Raw genomic sequence first — 19656 nt, forward strand, 5'->3', positions numbered from 1 at the left:
AAGCACTGAGATGCAGTGCCTTAGACCGCTGCGCCACTCGGGAGCATCATCATGACACTGTTTCTATGATAACTCCAGATGTATTCCTGTATCAGTTTCGAAACTATTGCACACAATCCCATGTAGGACCAAAGATGCTGAACTTATGGCAGTAACTTTACAAGCACTAATTATGGTCAATTTAGACTGAGAATAGTATCTGGTTATGGTAAGGGGTGAAATAAGTATAGCCAGTTATAATTGTAACGGTTTAGCAGATTATAAAAAAGAAGATCAGTCTTTACGTGGCTAAAGGAACATAACATATATTGTTTACAGGAAACTCACTCTACATCCTTAGATGAAGTTGCGTGGAAAAAGGAATGGGGTGGTGAAATGCACGGGGACCTTGCGGGCGCTGCAGGATTTCAGTCCTTCACGGCGTAGTGTGTTACCAATTGTTTTCTTGGTGACTATGGTCCCAGCTGCCTTGAGATCATTGACAAGATCCTCCCGTGTAGTTCTGGGCTGATTCCTCACCGTTCTCATGATCATTGCAACTCCACGAGGTGTGAACTTGCATGGAGCCCCAGGCCGAGGGAGATTGACAGGTCTTTTGTGTTTCTTCCATTTGCGAATAATCGCACCAACTTTTGTCACCTTCTCACCAAGCTGCTTGGCGATGGTCTTGTAGCCCATTCCAGCCTTGTGTAGGTCTACAATCTTGTCCCTGACATCCTTGGAGAGCTCTTTGGTCTTGGCCATGGTGGAGAGTTTGGAATCTGATTGATTGATTGCTTCTGTGGACAGGTGTCTTTTATACAGGTAACAAACTGAGATTAGGAGCACTCCCTTTAAGAGTGTGCTCCTAATCTCAGCTCGTTACCTGTATAAAAGACACCTGGGAGCCAGAAATCTTTCTGATTGAGAGGGGGTCAAATACTTATTTCCCTCATTAAAATGCAAATCAATTTATAACATTTTTGACATGCGTTTTTCTGGATTTTGTTGTTGTTATTCTGTCTCTCACTGTACAAATAAACCTACCATTAAAATTATAGACTGACCATTTCTTTGTCAGTGGGCAAACGTACAAAATCAGCAGGGGATCAAATACTTTTTTCCCCTCACTGTACATGGAGGAGACTTAATCAAGCTAGTCGTCTTGACTACTTTCTTGTCTCTTTCTCTTGCAACAAAGGTTAAAAAAGTTTTAATAGGAGACAGAATGCAATCGGATAATCATCTAATTGGCCTTCACATAACTCTTATAGAATTTCCACATGGACGGGGATATTGGAAATGTAATCAAAGTTTACTGGAGGACAATTTATTTTTAACTAAGACAAAATAATTTATAACTGAATTTTTCCAGTACAATATAGGTTCAGCAAATCCCCTTATTGTTTGGGATACCTTTAAAATGTACCTTCAGAGGTCATTCAATTCAATATTCATTAATAATAAAAAATAAGTTTCTGGCTAAAGAGACAAGACTAACAAGGGAAATACATGAACTAATAGTATTATTATTATATTATATTATATTATATATTATTATATTATATTACAGGTAGAACGATCTAATGTAATCTATTACAAAAATAAAGCAAACTGGATGGAATATGGAGAAAAATGCACCAAATTCTTCCTGAATCTCCAACACAGGAACGCTAATAAAAATAATTTGCAGAAACTCGTTACTGAAGACGGAGTCATCTATGATTCTCCGAATGATATTTTAAAAGAGGAAGCTAAATATTTTAAGCAGATGTTCTCTTTTCCGTCTCATCCTCACCCACTGAATGACGATTACTGTAAGGAATTCTTTCCAAATAATAAAACAAATGGAAAATTAACAAATGTACAGAAAGATCAGTGCGAAGGCCAAATTACAGAGGAATAACTTTGAGGCTATTAAATCCTTTCAGTGTGGAAAAACCCCAGGGCTTGATGGCATACCGGTAGAGGGATATCAAGCCATTTTTGATATACTCAAAGCTCCATTGTTAGATTGTTTTAACTACTCCTATATAAATGGTGGTCTGACAGGTACTCAGCAGGAAGGTCTGATTTCACTATTATTAAAACAAGACCCAGATGGCAAATATAAAGATTCAGTCTATCTTAAAAACTGGAGGCCTCCTTACACTTCAATGTTGTGATGCAAAAATACTAGCGAAAAGCATACAGTGAGGGAAAAAAGTATTTGATCCCCTGCATATTTTGTACGTTTGCCCACTGACAAAGAAATGATCAGTCTATAATTTTAATAGTAGGTTTATTTGAACAGTGAGAGACAGAATAACAACAACAAAATCCAGAAAAACGCATGTCAAAAATGTTATAAATTTATTTGCATTTTAATAAGGGAAATAAGTATTTGACTCCTCTGCAAAACATGACTTAGTACTTGGTGGCAAAACCCTTGTTGGCAATCACAGAGGTCAGACATTTCTTGTAGTTGGCCACCAGGTTTGCACACATCTCAGGATGGTCCTCTGTAGCTCAGCTGGTAGAGCACGGCGCTTGTAACGCCAAGGTAGTGGGTTCGATCCCCGGGACCACCCATTCACAAAAATGTATGCACGCATGACTGTAAGTCGCTTTGGATAAAAGCGTCTGCTAAATGGCATATTATTATTATTAGGAGGGATTTTGTCCCACTCCTCTTTGCAGATCTTCTCCAAGTCATTAAGGTTTTGAGGCTGACGTTTAGCAACTCGAACCTTCAGCTCCCTCCACAGATGTTCTATGGGATTAAGGTCTGGAGACTGGCTAGGCAACTCCAGGACCTTAATGTGCTTCTTCTTGAGCCACTCCTTTGTTGCCTTGGCCGTGTGTTTTGGGTCATTGTCATGCTGGAATACCCATCCACGACCCATTTTCAATGCCCTGGCTGAGGGAAGGAGGTTCTCACCCAAGATTTGACAGTACATGGCCCCGTCCATCGTCCCTTTAATGCAGTGAAGTTGTCCTGTCCCCTTAACAGAAAAACACCCCCAAAACATAATGTTTCCACCTCCATGTTTGACGGTGGGGATAGTGTTCTTGGGGTCATAGGCAGCATTCCTCCTCCTCCAAACACGGCGAGTTGAGTTGATGCCAAAGAGCTCGATGTTGGTCTCATCTGACCACAACACTTTCACCCAGTTCTCCTCTGAATCATTCAGATGTTCATTGGCAAACTTCAGATGGGCATGTATATGTGCTTTCTTGAGCAGGGGGACCTTGTGGGCGCTGCAGGATTTCAGTCCTTCGCGGCGTAGTGTGTTACCAATTGTTTTCTTGGTGACTATGGTCCCAGCTGCCTTGAGATCATTGACAAGATCCTCCCGTGTAGTTCTCGGCCGATTCCTCACCGTTCCCATGATCATTGCAACTCCACGAGGTGAGATCTTGCATGGAGCCCCAGGCCGAGGGAGATTGACAGTTCTTTTGTGTTTCTTCCATTTGCGAATAATCGCACCAACTGTTGTCACCTTCTCACCAAGCTGCTTGGCGGTGGTCTTGTAGCCCATTCCAGCCTTGTGTAGGTCTACAATCTTGTCCCTGACATCCTTGGAGAGCTCTTTGGTCTTGGCCATGGTGGAGAGTTTGGAATCTGATTGATTGATTGCTTCTGTGGACAGGTGTCTTTTATACAGGTAACACAATGAGATTAGGAGCACTCAAAGGGAGTGCTCCTAATCTCAGCTTGTTACCTGTATAAAAGACACCTGGGAGCCAGAAATCTTTCTGATTGAGAGGGGGTCAAATACTTATTTCCCTCATTAAAATGCAAATCAATTTATAACATTTTTCACATGCGTTTTTTTTTTTTTTTTTGTTATTCTGTCTCTCACTGTTCAAATAAACCTACCATTAAAATTATAGACTGATCATTTTTGTCAGTGGGCAAACGTACAAAATCAGCAGGGGATCAAATACTTTTTTCCCTCACTGTAGCACTCAGAATTAATAAGGTTTACCTGGTATTGTTCATCCTGATCAGACAGGTTCTTTACATGGACGATACATTGGAGATAATATACGACAACTACTAGAAATAATAGAACATCATGAAACATCTAAGAAGCCAGGCCCGGTATTTATAGCAGATTTTGAAAAGGCCTTTGATAAAGTAAGACTATATTTTATTTATAAATGCCTGGATTTTTTTCAATTTCGGTGATTCTCTTATAAAAAGGGTAAAAGTAATGTATAGCAACCCCAGATGTAAAATAGTAAATAGTGGCTACTTCTCAGATAGTTTTGAATTGTCAAGAGGAGTTAAACCAGGGTGTCCGCTGTCACCATATCTATTTGTTATGGCCATCGAAATGCTAGCTATTAAAATCAGATCAAATATCAACATTAGAGGATTTGAAATCCAAGGCTTAAAAACAAATGTGTCCATGTATGCTGATGACTCAAGTTTTATATTAAGTCCGCAAGCTAGATCCCTGCAATGTCTCATTGAATATCTAGATAACTTTTCTGGACTCTCTGGACTAAAACCTAATTATGATAAGTGTACAATATTACGTATTGGATCTTTAAAAAATATAATTTTTACATTACCCTGCAGTTTACCGATAAAATTGTCTGACAGTGAAGTAGACATACTTGGTATTCATATCACAAAATATATAAATGAGCTCTCCACAATTAATTTCAATAGAAACTAGTAAAAATAGACAAGATCCTGCAACCATGGAGAGGTAAATACCTGTCTATTTACCGAAAAATTGCCCTGATTAACTCCTTAGTCACATCTCAGTTTACTCACTTACTTATGGTGCTGTAACTCCTGATGATTAGTTTTTCAAATCATATGAGCAAAAAATATTTCGCTTTATCTTTTAAAAAAAAAATATTATATAGAATTCTTGCCACCAACAAAATGTTGAATATTTGGGGCATACAATCATTGAAGCTCTGCAGATTTTGTTGTGAGGATACAGAATCAATAGACCATTTATTTTGGTATTGCCCTCAGGTAGCCTGTTTCTGGTCTCAGGTTCAGGAATGGCTGAAAATGCATAACATTGATCTAAAATTGACCCTAGAAATAGTACTGTTGGAAGATCTGGAGAGACAGGGTCAGTCAATTACTAATACTCTTAGTAAAAGTATTTATCTTCAACTCGCAATTTGTGGATTCGATTAGATAGATTGAAATTGTATGTTAAACATCACAGCATAGTTGAAAGATATATGGGGCGTAGAAATCCGAAGAGGGTGGCCAGCAAAGATAGGTGGGATGGGCTGAGGGAGGCTGAGGGTTGGGATGTGGAATTGGAGACAAGTGGGAGTGGAGTTGCTGGGTGGGGGATAGAATGACGGTCAAAGATAAGCAAAAAAATAAATAATTCAAAATAAAACATAACAAAAAAGTAAGTAGGCTGGGAGGATCTGGGCATACTGGGCTCTTTATACTGGTCTGGGACTGACTGGGACCAAATCCACAGAATCTCATAATAAGCAAGAGGACAAGGATTCATCATCCTAATAGCCTTGCTTCAGATGAGAAACTCTAGATTTATAACAAAAACGTCCCATCCTGCTTTCTGCAGAATGAGTCTGTCATGAATACATTACACATGCGAGCACTCGTGTGTTCAGACATTACCAGCAAAAGTGAAGATAATCACTGGTCTGCAAAGATTTTTGGACCAAAAATGTTATTTGGAGTCACGCGGCAAGAAAGAAAGAAAGGCCATCGTTAGAGCCTGAAACCACTGGAGGAGGAAGAGAGAATGGGTAGAATGATGGATGGGTGCAGATGGATATTAATAGCCAAATAATACCACTCAGAACGCTCCCTCTGGAACTGTATGCCTGAACAGGATGTTCATCTGTGTTAGTGCCATTGGTAAGTCTCCAAATATCCCTTTACTGGCCTTTCAGACTGTTTTGCAGTGTCTTTCCGTCAGTCAAAAGGTCAAAGAAATGTAATAGGTCTGAATGTAAACATTTTCACAGAGACTCAATAAAGGATCTTGACAAAGTGCTTTTCCCTGACTGTTCTCTAAGCTTTGGTGACGTCTTTAGTCCATTTGGCTTGATTCAAATGGATGAGAAATCTGAAGAGACAAAACAAGTTCAAAGTAGGGAGAAATTATACTTCACATTGATGGTTAATGCCATGATTTTATCATTTTTATTCACATAAATGTATGTGTTATGACTCCAGTTGAAATATACAGTGACACATGCTGACCAAATGAGAGTGGGGACTCTTCAAAGGGGTTGTTGTGAGTCTGCAGATTAAATACAGCTCATTGGATTAAAATAGATGCTATTTTATCTCAGACAGAGGCTGAATCATAGACAAAATTATGACTGTTTTCCTCAAAATGTTCCTTTTCTTTTCTAGGATGTGACAATACAAGAAAATGCAATTGGACAAGGGGGCAGAAGACATTGCTACAATACTAACAGAATCTTAATATTAGTGAATTGCTATAAACCCCTCAATAGGCAATAGGCTGCCCCTGCTATATACCACTCAATAAAACACTTATCTGGTGTGATGTTGTTTATCAGGTTGAACTCCGGGTTTGATCAAGGTTGTCAACTGCCCCAGGGCATGGTAACAGCACTAGTAATGCATCCCAGCCGTTAGCGTAGTACTGGTTTGACTGAGCGAACCCCTATATAAAACTGGTTTAGGTAACTCTATATAGCTCTATAGAACTGGGTCACTGGGGCCGACTGGGCCCTGAGGAGAGCTGATAAGATTAGAGAGATACGCTGTAACCAATCTATGCACAGCTGGATGACACACTGACAAATCACAGGAGAGCCTGGGTAGTGGGCACACATTGATGTCCTATTTTCTGTTGCTTCGGTTTCCAGATGTTTTCAGCAAAAAATTTAGCCTCATGATAATTTCAGTATTTCAACATTTGCCTATTGGGGTAGAGTTGAAGAAAGCAATTCTGTGCCATTTCTCTGCTCACAGAATGGTTTAGAAGAATCTTAAAAACAGTTTTGACATAGTGGGCAGACGATGATGATGGTGGCAGTGAAGTCAGACTTGTGAGAGTGCTGGTAAGGTAAGTGACATCATGACGTCCGTGTGAAAATTAACAGGTGAAACCGACAGGTCTGCAAACATCAGCCGTTTCCAAGGACCATCATTAACTTTTCAATTACATTCAATTTGGCCTAAAATGGCCCTGTGATTATCATCAGTCTGCCATGGCAAATAACAGGTATGGATACCATTGAGGAAGTCGACCAAACCATTCTAACATTTCTGCAACTACCTCCCCCTAACAAGCAACGTTTGAAATATGTTCTATCCTCTTGTGGCTTTGAGTCAGTCACGCTTATCGCGCACGCGCACACGCACAGCTACGTAATGGCACAAAAACAGAAGCAGAGATAATCAACACACCCCCACACACATATTCATAAACCACAGACATTCAATTCAGTAATTTACCACACGTGGGTAGGTCGCATCCTCACTCCCGTTCTCTCTGACTCTGAGACACACAAACACATTGACAAACAGCTGCAGAGATCACACCAATCAATGGCGAAGGTGCATGACTTCAGATATCAAGTCATTGTTTAAGCCATAGAGATCCTATTAAATTAATAGAGGGGCTATGTCATAAACCCTCAAAGTTCCAGAATGGGGTGAAAACGGCAGACATATTGGTCAGGGAGAAATCCAAAACAGTCTAATTGGAATGAATGGCAGTAGAGGCATAATCCTGATTTTACTTATGTAAGAAAATAAAAGTAAAGGCATGTGATATATACAAAAATGTTTTTGTCATAATTGTCAGCCTAAAATAGTAATATAATTATAAGTACAGTTTATACAGGTTTTATACACATTTTCTGTATAAATAGCCTCTAAAATATATGTAAACACACCATAAATGTCAGTTTTTGTTTTCTTGGAAAGCTGAGTGCTATTATATGATACAATATCAGTACTTGTTACATTTACAAACTTGTCTAAGTGCTATCATCAACTGACAACAGCCAGTGTATGGCTGTGGACTGACTGCATTTTTGAATGGAATGTTGGCACATCGGTAGTTCATTTGAAAAATGTATGGAATCATTCCCTTAAAACTGGCTGAATAGCTAGCTAACAAACATACAGTGCAGATCAATTCTTCAAATTCATTATTTGACAATATCACAGCACTGGCAAACCATTGTTGAAAAACTCCCTGACCAAAATGGCTAACCTTTATTCCATTATAACAAGGTTCATGTCCATTCTAGTATTCAAATTCTTAATTCTACGGTTTAAGCACCATCCATGGAGTTTTTAAACTACGGCGCGTGACATGGTTCAATCAATGCGCCAATAAATCAGCACAATCTACTTTTGGGGTTTTTCAAATTGCTGGGATAATGGAGCTAAAATTGGGATCATATATAGTGCCATCAGAACGTATTCACACCCCTTGACTTTTTCCACATTTTGTTGTGTTACAGCCTGAATTTAAAATGTATTAAATAGAGATTGCTTTGTCACTGGCCTACACACAATACCCCTAATGTGAAAGTGGAATTATGTTTTTCAAAATCTTTACACATTAATAAACAATTAAAAGCTGAAATGTCTTGAGTCAATAAGTATTCAAACCGTTTGTCATGGGAAGCCTAAATAAGTTCAGGAGTAGAAATGTGCTTAACAAGTCACATAATAAGGTGCATGGACTCTGTGTGCAATAATAGTGTTTAACATGATTTTTGAATGACTACCTCATCTCTGTACCAAACACATACAATTATCTGTAATGTCCCTTAGTCGAGCAATGAATTTCAAATGCAGATTCAACCACAAGGACCAGGGAGGTTTTCCAATGCCTCGCAAAGAAGGGCACCTATTGGTAGAGGGGTTAAAAAATAAAAATAAAATAAAAAAGCAGACATTGAATATCCTTTGAGCATGGTGAAGTTATTAATTACACTTTGGATGGTGTATCAATACACCCAGTCACTACAAAGATACAGGTGTCCTTCCTACTTAGTTGCGAGAGAGGAAGGAAACCCCTCAGGGATTTCACCATGAGGCCGATGGTGACTTTAAAACAGTTACAGAGTTTAATGGCTGTGACAGGACAAAACTGAGGGTGGATCAACAACATTGTAGTTACTCCACAATACTAACCTAAATGACAGAGTGAGAGGCAAATAAATTAACTTTATGCCCTGAATACAAAGCGTTATGTTTGGGCCAATCCAACACATCACTGAGTACCACTCTTCATATTTTCAAGCACGGTGGTGGCTGCATCATGTTATGGGTATGCTTGTCATCGGCAAGGACTAGGGAGTTTATTTTAGGATAAAAAGAAACAATAGAGTTAAGCACAGACAAAATCCTAGAGAAAAACCTGGTTCAGTCTGCTTTCCAACAGACACTGGGAGACAAATGCACCTTTCAGCAGGAACATAACCTAAAACACAAGGCCAAATATAATAATAATAATAATAATATGCCATTTAGCAGACGCTTTTATCCAAAGCGACTTACAGTCATGCGTGCATACATTTTTTTTTTTTTGTGTATGGGTGGTCCCGGGGATCGAACCCACTACCTTGGCGTTACAAGCGCCGTGCTCTACCAGCTGAGCTACAGAGGACCACATATACACTGGAGTTGCTTACCAAGACAACATTGAATGTTCCTGAGTGGCCTAGTTACAGTTTTTACATAAATCTGCTTGGAAATCTATGGCAAGACTTGAAAATGGCTCTCTAGCAATGATCAACAACCAACTTGACAGACCTAGAATAAACAACTAGAGCACACGTTGTAATCAAAATTCTAATCTTAATTGGCGCATTTCAAACTGTCCTTTTGTGAGGCGCAGCCGGGAACTAGTTCTGTACGATGGCATGTGGTGGGGTCGATACACCAGAATTGGAGGATCCTCCATCATCGTTTAAATCTCCGGTTTGGGAACATTTTGGCAATGGGCAGAGAGTTGTGGATAAAACGTTAACAGTATGTCGCCACTCTCAATGAGAATAGCCTATGCAGCTGCCAACACCTCAAATATGATGACACATTTACGCCGACATCACCCCAGTTTACTGGAGCAAGATGGAAACGCAAAGAAACAAACACAACATTGTCTCCTCTCTGCATTCAAGCAGCCCTTGGCAGCTGATTCTGACCGGCCAAAGAAATTACAAGAGCGATAGGTAGGCAATTTTGTTTATATTTTTTACAGTCTTTGGTTTATAGCCGTGGATTTGCGCCCATTCTCGGTAGTTGAGAATATGGAGTTTCAGAACCTTGTGAAAGTGCTTGAGCCACCTTACGAACTTCCCTCTTGCACCCATTTCAGCAAACATGTAGTACCCGCTCTATATAAGCAAACCAAAGCTGACGTTTTCAAAGAATTAGCCAATGCAACGTGTTGCAGTTACTTAAAAGGCCCAGTGCAGTGAAATTTCAGCCTGTTTTGGTGGGATGGCGTTTTGGCCTGCCTGGTGACAAATTAGTTAATAGACCAATAAGAAAGAGAGTTCCAAACCTCTCGGCCAAAAACAGCTAGTGTTCAGTTTTCCTCTCCCCACTCAGACCACTCCCAGACAGTCCTAGCAAAATTCTTGCTTGAGTAATTGCACTTTGCTAAGAAGCCATTTTTGTTTCTTTTTGACCATTTTGATTGAAAACACTCACAGTAAGGTACATAATGAAATTGAGATAAAAACGGCTGCATTGGACCTTTAACAGTGACAGCCCATCACATTACCCCCAAGCGGAAGATGTACCGAGCTACAGACACGCCCCCGTTATGAGTCACAAGTGCGCATCTGGCACTGAAGGTGGCAGTGTCATGGTGTGTTCGTAACCAAGTAGGAAGTGGGAATTCACCACATATGACTCGGAAAAATCCACTTGAACGGCCCTCAAACTGGTAATTACTAGTGGGAAACGTATCTATCATCCTGAGCAAGGAAATGGCCTCTATAACAACATTTTCAGCAGTTAAATGGAACAAAACATTATTTATAAAAAGCAACCTATTAATGTGGTTTTTGAACTCTATAATTTGTTTACAAGCATGATAGCTGCAAATAGCCAATCGGCATTTCTTAACTGGTATTTATGACTTCACAACTGGTAAATTCCCACCTCCCACAGCATCAGAGTGGAAACGTAAAAGGTCCAACATAACAATCTGGTCAAAACAGACAATGTAAGGAACATTGTGAATGGCATTTAACTTTCCTTCTGTACTGAAACCGAACCTTGACCCCAAAACCGCAAATACGTACCGAACCGTTGGTTTGGTAAACCATTACACTGCTAGAATAATTATGCCTTTAATTAATCTATCTATGGTGCATCAAAGCAACTTAAACAAGGATAATTGCACGTGTGAGCTAGGAAAAGGTAGGCCTACTGAACAAAGAGCTAAGGGTATTAACAAAAAACAATAAACACTTGGTTGGGAGTATGTGTTTCACTGTGTGCTGACTGCGGCATCTTCTTGGTTATATAACACCGGTTGGTTACAACATTGTTGTTATTTTAAACACACTGGGAGCACAACAGTGTCCGTAGACTGTTTTGCTGATGCACTGATGAGTTGACTTCCAACTCTGGCAACACTCCAGGCCTAGTGTCCAATGTCCAGCCATAGCAACAACACACACAGACTCAGAGATAGGCTAGCTCTGTTTATTGCAAGTCCTATCAATGATAGTGCTGGTTGAACTATGACCTCAGATGACCACAGGAATCTGCGTTTGTTTTTACTCATTAGATAAACTGCCTCCTATTGGGCACTTGAGGCATGGAATTTTCTACAAAGTATACTTAAACTACATAATAATATAATAATATGCCATTTAGCAGACGCTTTTATCCAAAGCGACTTACAGTCATGCGTGCATACATTTTTTTTGTGTATGGGTGGTCCCGGGGATCGAACCCACTACCTTGGCGTTACAAGCGCCGTGCTCTACCAGCTGAGCTACAGAGGACCTCAGTGAGTTTAAAACTCTGGTACAAAACTCTGTTCAGGAGTAGTGTAAATGTTTCCTGTAGGCTGGATTGTATTGTTGTGCTGATTGAATTAATTAAATGTTGTAATGTTGTATTGATTGCTGCTGCCTTCTTGGCCAGGTCTCCCTTACAAAAGAGACTGTCTCAATGGGCTTTGTATGGTTAAATAAAAATAAACACAGAGGGATATTATTAGAGCCCGACCGATAAATCGGTTGACCGATATTAAAATCTGCCGATATTAGCCTTTCACAGAAATATTTGTATCGGTCTTTATTCCACCGATAAAACACAGATATTATATACATAGGATGAACAAACACGTGTGCTCATTTGCGGCCATTTTTAGAATCTTTCAATGGTTGCCTGAAGAGGGCGCTCTATTTTCTATAATATTCTACTGTATCTTAGTCCATGCCACTCTGTCATTGCTCGTCCATGTATGTACACTACCGTTCAAAAGTTTGGGGTCACTTAGAAATGTCCTTCTTTTCGAAAGAAAAGCAATTATTGGGTCCATTAAAATAACATAAAATTGATCAGAAAAACAGTGTAGACATTGTTAATGTTGTAAATGGCTATTGTAGCTGGAAACGGCTGATTTTTTATGGAATATCTACATAGGCGTACAGAGGCCCATTATCAGCAACCATCAGTCCTGTGTTCCAATGGCACATTGTGTTTGCTAATCCAAGTTTATCGTTTTAAAAGGTTAATTGATTATTAGAAAACCCTTTTGCAATTATGTTAGCACAGCTGAAAACTGTTGTGCTGATTAAAGAAGCAATACAACTGGCCTTCTTGAGACTAGTTGAGTATCTGGAGCATCAGCAATTGTAGGTTCGATTACAGGATCAAAATGGCCAGAAACAAATAACTTTCTTCTGAAACTCGTCAGTCTACTCTTGTTCTGAGAAATGAAGGCTATTCCATGCGAGAAATTGCCAAGAAACTGAAGATCTCGTACAACACTCTGTACTACTCCCTTCACAGAACAGCGCAAACTGGCTCTAACCAGAATAGAAAGAGGAGTAGGAGGCCCCGGTGCACAACTGAGCAAGAGGACAAATACATCAGAGTGTCTAGTTTGAGAAACAGACGCCTCAAAGGTCCTCAACTGGCAGCTTCATTAAATAGTACCCGCAAAACACCAGTCTCAACGTCAACAGTGAAGAGGCGACTCCGGCATGCTGACCTTCTAGGCAGAGTTGCAAAGAAAAAGCCATATCTCAGACTGGCCAATAAAAAGAAAAGATTAAGATGGGCAAAAGAACACAGACACTGGACAGAGGAAGATTGGAAAAAAGTGTTATGGACAGACGAATCGAAGTTTGAGGTGTTCGGATCACAAAGAAGAACATTTGTGAGACACAGACCAAATGAAAAGATGCTGGAGGAGTGCTTGATGCCATCTGTCAAGCATGGTGGAGGCAATGTGATGGTCTGGGGGTGCTTTGGTGGTGGTAAAGTGGGAGATTTGTACAGGGTAAAGGGGATCTTGAAGAAGGAAGGCTATCACTCCATTTTGCAACGCCATGCCATACCCTGTGGACGGCGCTTGATTGGAGCCAATTTCCTCCTACAACAGGACAATGACCCAAAGCACAGCTCCAAACTATGCAATAACTATTTAGGGAAGAAGCAGTCAGTCAGTTCATTTTCGTAATGAACAGCTAGCGTGTGCTTGTCATAACAACAGACAGTACATTATGCGATAACAAGCCAAAGATAGAGAAAAGACGAGATAGGAATCCCATTGGGCAATGAATGGAGGACCGTATACCGCCCCACACAGCAGACTGTCGACCAATTGCATTCATGTTGTCATGCTGCCTCACACGGTTGCTAAGCTAATCATCACGCAATCCCTTCTCAAAGTCAGGGTATGAGTCAAGAAACCTGCATATTTTCCTCGAAAGTACGTAACGTCGCAATTTCAAAGCTATACAATATTACATAGAACAAGTTAATTAACTCACATCTCTGAAAATATTTGTAATGTTGTACTTCTTGTTGACGAAATTCGTGCTAATGTTGGGTTTGAGCTAGCGCCCAATTGACTCCCATATACTCCTTGAAGGAGAGCTCACCTTGTCCCAGAATCGCCCAGCGCAGTCCATTGACAACGCATGGGAAACATACACAATGGCCGTTGATACGATTCCAATAGAGTTCCCCCATTTCCTCAAAAGTATCTCTGAACAAGCTCTCATTGCAGGTTGCCATAAAGTGTTTCTTTCCATGACCTTTGACTTTTTTGTAAAGCACTGTAGTGAATCTACTAAGTGGTGACATTATGAACTGCATGTTACAGGATTCCACTGCATAGTTTGTGACCTTGTGAACAGTGCAGTTTCAGATTTACTTTGAGACAAAGTTGAATTCATTCAGCCCTTCTTGTTTATTAGTGCGCTTGTGGTGCTTCAGCACAAACACTTCTGCCTTCTTATCCACTGCCATAGACAGACACATCTTTAGGTTGTACCTAAGAAGGTAAACTGAACAAGTGTTATATTTACTTTTGTATTTATAGAGGATATATAGTTGCTTTTTGGTGGTTATGTAAAGGACAAATACAATTTTCTTAAATAATGTAAATGTTTTATATTTAGTTAAGAAATCATAATTTAGAGTATCTGTTCATCCTTTGGAGAACAATTTGTGGAAAAAAAACATGTATCGGCAGATATATCGGTAACTTTTGCCTCCCTAAAATCAGTATCGGACCCAAAGATCCCATATCGGTCGGGCTCTAGATATTTATCACACACACACACACACACACTTCAAACACACTTTAAACACTATTTGAAATCTTTCAAATACTTTGAGTGTTTGCTTTTGCCTGCCTGGAGTGCCAGGTAGGTGGCTAAAGTATTTGAAATGTTTTCAAATTGTATTTGAACCCAGGTCAGACACAGAGAGAGACATACACAGGTTTGATAGTAAACCCTTTCTATCTTTTGAGAGAAGCTACCCTGTACAATCCTCCACCTACATGTCTGCTCGAGATCCTTCCAGCTTTGACTAGCCTAACACCCATGTCTAACTTCAGGCTCATCTGAGGGTTGACACCCTAATGAGTGTAGCTACACTATACAATCCTCCACCTACATGTCTATACTGCAGTTCCCACCAGCTTTGACTGTGTTACTGACTTCAGGCTCCTATAAAGGTGTTGACAGATGAGTGGAACAGAGTAGCCTCTGTGGCTGGTCAAACATAACAAGTTTGATTAAGTCTCCAAATACACAATGCCATGCAGAGACACCACAGGGAACTCTTAACAAAGGGACACGACGCGTTTCACTGAGAATCACGCTGTAGAAACGGATTAGCCGTCCAATAAACTGAAAGCAGCTATGATGACGCCAGCGACAGTAGAAAAAGGCCTGAGCAAAGCATTGTCATTCTCCTGGCTGTTAGACCAAAGACTGATGGACAGAAGCTTCATTTAGAGGGAGGGGTATTTGAGAGATGAAATATGATTATTGTGCATTTCGCTTCCTCTCCCTGGTTCAACACTCTTTTCCTCTGCTCTCTCCCTTTCCTTCTCTGGTTTTATTTTTTCTCACTTTGCTCATCTCTCCTAGATGATTTACTTTGTTCTCGCATTGATTTCTGCAGAATTTGTTTGATACTGAAAGGCCAAGGGGGGGGGTCAGGCCCTAATAGTGTGCAGTATGCACGTACACACACAGCTTATTTTACCTTCGATAGAGGGGGCCTGGTCCTGGGCAGAATACAGCATATCCTTGAACGCCTGCAGAGCAGAGAGAGAAAAACAAGAGAAAGGGATTTTTTTTTTTTTTAAACATTGCCACTAACCTAACTAATTGGATGACACATTTATAACATGAACTGCAGACATTGTATTATGCTCGACACGACATCACTTATGTTTCGACACTTAGACTCTTTCAATAATGCAGCACTACACCAAGTATTCACACTTTATGTAAGCCTACAGCACAATGTGGTAGAGCAGCACATGATGTAGTGTAGTGTATGACTCATGACACTGCCACTGCTTAAAGGGATAGACTTCCAGTATTTGCGCTAAGCTAGCGCTAATGCTAGCTAGGCTAGGGTTTAAGGTTAGGGGTTAAGGTTATGGTTAGGGGTTAAGGTTAGGTAAAATGCTAGCTAAGTAGTTGCAAAGTTACTAATAAGCTAAAATGCTAAAGTCTTCATGATGTGATTCGAACATTCAACGTTTGGGTCGCTAGACCTTCGCATTATACGCTAGGACTGGGAATTGCCAGGGACCTCACGATATATTATCACGATACTTAGGTGGTGATACGATATGCATTGCAATTCTCACGTTTCTATATGTATTGCGATTCAAAACTGCGATTTTATAGCGATTCGATGTCCCAAACATATGGCTCACCATGCCTGCTGCTGAGAGACAAGAGAGAGACATGAGAAAAAAAGTTTTGATCAGTCATGGAAATAAAAGTGCTAAAAACATGTTGGCTCATCATTTTAAAAGTTATAGAAGGTAAATTACTGGAGTTTTGGCGCAGGTACAGACAGCTAGCACAAACATAATATTGCAATATTGTCAAAAATAATATTAGGATACAGTATATTGTCAAAAATAGTATCCCGATATGTAACTATCGATTTCACCCATCACTACTATACATGGCTTCTTGCATTTCTTAATAGGCAAGCTAAAAAGCCAGGCCAAATCAGTGAGTTCAGCCCCTCTTTAACATGGGCACCCAGATTATTCCACCGCTGACTAGCTAAAACAGCTGGGGAATTTCTGCCCAGGAGCAAGCAGGTAAGCAGGCGGCCAGGCAGACACGTTTCATAGTAAACCCTTTCCAACCTATAAGGGAAGCTACACTGTACAATACTCTTTCTGCATGTTGGTATACAGACAGACAGAAGGCCAGACAGGAAACCAGCCAGCCAGAGGAAGCAGCAGATAGTTGAGGGATAAAACGGGTCATGATTTTTCGGGACTGTGTGCAAATATAACAATAGAGAAGACGGGTGAAAAGGGGGGAAGTGTTCTGTCCTAGCTGTCCTTGGCATCAGGGTGATCAGTCAAGGTTATTCTGGTGCATCAGGGAACCAATCAGACAGAACAGAAGGCGCTTTTTGAGTCTCTAGCCCCCTAACCAGAGAGTCCAGGAAATGGGTAGAGTCAGCAGCTGCTAGCTACTAACAGTTTCTCTACAGCAGGGGTTGACCCCCCAAAGTTTTTAGTAAAAAACAATATATATATAATATTAGGATCCAGTATATTGTCAAAAATAGTATCCCGATATGTAACTATCGATTTCACCCATCACTACTATACATGGCTTCTGCATTAATTATATATATATATATATATATATATATATATATATATATATATATATATATATATATATATATATATATATATATATATATATATATATATATATATATATATATATTTTATCACATACACACACACACACACACACCAGTCAAAAGTTTGGACACACCTACTCATGGACACACCTACTACATGATTCCATATGTGTTATTTCATAGATTTGATGTCTTCACTATTATTCTACAGTGTAAAAAATTGTAAATATAAAGAAAAATCCTTGAATGAGTAGGTGTCCAAACGTTTGACTGGTAGTGTGTATATATATATATTTATTTGAAAGTATGTGAACCCCTTGTGCAATTACAGATTTGTCAGTTTTTACCATGAAATCTTCATTTAAATCAGAATCAGTCTTTTTGATCTGACATAACAGGTTTATATTTACCAATACCATATGTTGGTGTAGAGGAAATCATGCGTGTAGTATTAGTGCAGGTGCAAAAATAAGTGAACCCCAAGTTGCATTGGTTCAATCAAGTAGGTAAGTAGAATCAGGTGGGTAAATAATTAGCTACCAAATGAACCAATCAAAGGAGAGATCGTTAGGAAATAGTTTGGACGGGACTCTGATGAATAGAGATAAGAAACTTGGTCAGTTTGGTGTTACCCATCCAGGTGAATGCAAAGCACACCATGCCAAGAGGAAAGGAGATCTCAGAGGACATCAGGAGGAGGGTAGTGAGAGCACATCAGTCTGGGGAAGGCTATAAAATCATCTCCAAAAGATTTGAGCGTCATCAGTCCACTGTGAGGTAAATAATTTACAAGAGAGCATTTAACATGACAGCAACTCGGCCTAGAAGTGGACGCCCTTCCAAAATATCCCCAAGAGCCACAAGAATAATAATAAATCAGGTAAAAGCCAACCCAAACATAACATCTAGAGATTTGCAGATCTCCCTTGCTGCATCTCAGGTAACTGTGCATGCTTCAACAATAAGAAAAACACTGAATCGAAATGCCATTCATGGGAGGGTTGCTACGAAGAAGCCTCTGCTGTCAAAAAAGAACCAAACTGCCCGTCTTAACTTTGCCAGAGACCACCTAGACAAACCTGAAGGTTTCTGGAAATCCATTCTCTCGAACGATGAGTCCAAAATTGACCTTTTTGGTCACAATCAACACCGCTATGTTTGACGAAAACCCAACACTGCCTACCACCAAAATAACCTTATCCCAACAGTCAAGCATGGTGGTTGGAATGTCAAGATCTGGGGCTGCTTTTCCTCCTCTGGACCTGGATGACTTCACATCATTAAGGGAACCATGAATTCTGAGGTATACCAGGAGATTCTTGAACAGAACGTCAGGCCATCAGTCAAGGAGCTAAAGCTAGGTCAAAAATTGGTCATCCAACAAGACAACGACCCAAAGCATTCAAGCAAATCTACCAAAGAATGGCTCAGGAGAAAGAAGATTTGTGTTTTGGATTGGCAAAGTCAAAGTCCTGACCTAAATCCAATTGAGATGCTGTGGCAGGACCTGAAGCGGGCAGTCCATGCCAGACACCCCTCAAACCTCACTCAATTGGCTGAGTTCTGTAAGGAGGAGTGGGCAAAAATCCCTCAAAACAGATGTCAGAGACCGATTACTGGCTATAGGAGACGTTTAGTCCAAGTTATCGCTGCTAATGGAGGTGCCACAAGCTATTGACTGAAGGGGTTCACATTTAAGCACATATCAAATCTGAGTTTCTGTTAAATAAACCACTTTTGTTAAATAAACAATGAAAATATACCATATTTTTTTGTTTCTGTCATTTACTTGGAATGTCTTTATTTACGAATTGGGGTTTAGATAAGGATTTTATATGTTTATTTTTTATATTTTATAGCAAAATAATAACCAGCCCTGTAGGGTTCACATACTTTCAAGCAGCACTGTATATTAGGGCTGGGCGATATGGCCAAAATATCATATTACAGTATTTAAAAACAAAATTGACAGCATGTCAGTATTTGATGTTTTTGAATAAAAAAAAAGTTATACATTTACTTTAGGAGTAGATGCGTGACCCAAGGGTGGCAACACATACATTCTAAGTGATTTCAATGAGTCTTCCTCCGTTCTGATTGTTTTATACTGTTCAATTCAACTACAACCAAAACTATTTTTTCAGCATTTTCATCAATTTCTGCACTCATATGAGATCCTTTCCACACTGCCACGTAGGGCTGCACAATATGGGCAAACAATCTAGGCCTTATTTTTAACCAAATGTTGCAATTGCGATTTGACTTGCGATTTAGAGCAAAACACTTGGGTGAACTGTTGGAATCATGGAAATTGAATGATTATTCTA

The 19656-nt window shown here is 39.8% G+C and overlaps 1 protein-coding gene across 1 annotated transcript in view; it reads right to left on the minus strand.

Moving 5' to 3' along the window:
- LOC121580837 (xenotropic and polytropic retrovirus receptor 1 homolog) overlaps positions 1-19656 on the minus strand; it is a 58297-nt gene that overhangs the window by 25011 nt on the left and 13630 nt on the right. The window contains 1 exon segment of the mRNA XM_041895915.2: positions 15680-15731. Coding sequence (XP_041751849.1) covers positions 15680-15731 — 52 coding nt within the window.

The sequence above is a fragment of the Coregonus clupeaformis genome, chromosome 14, assembly GCF_020615455.1.
Source record: "Coregonus clupeaformis isolate EN_2021a chromosome 14, ASM2061545v1, whole genome shotgun sequence".
NCBI classification, from domain to species: domain Eukaryota; kingdom Metazoa; phylum Chordata; class Actinopteri; order Salmoniformes; family Salmonidae; genus Coregonus; species Coregonus clupeaformis.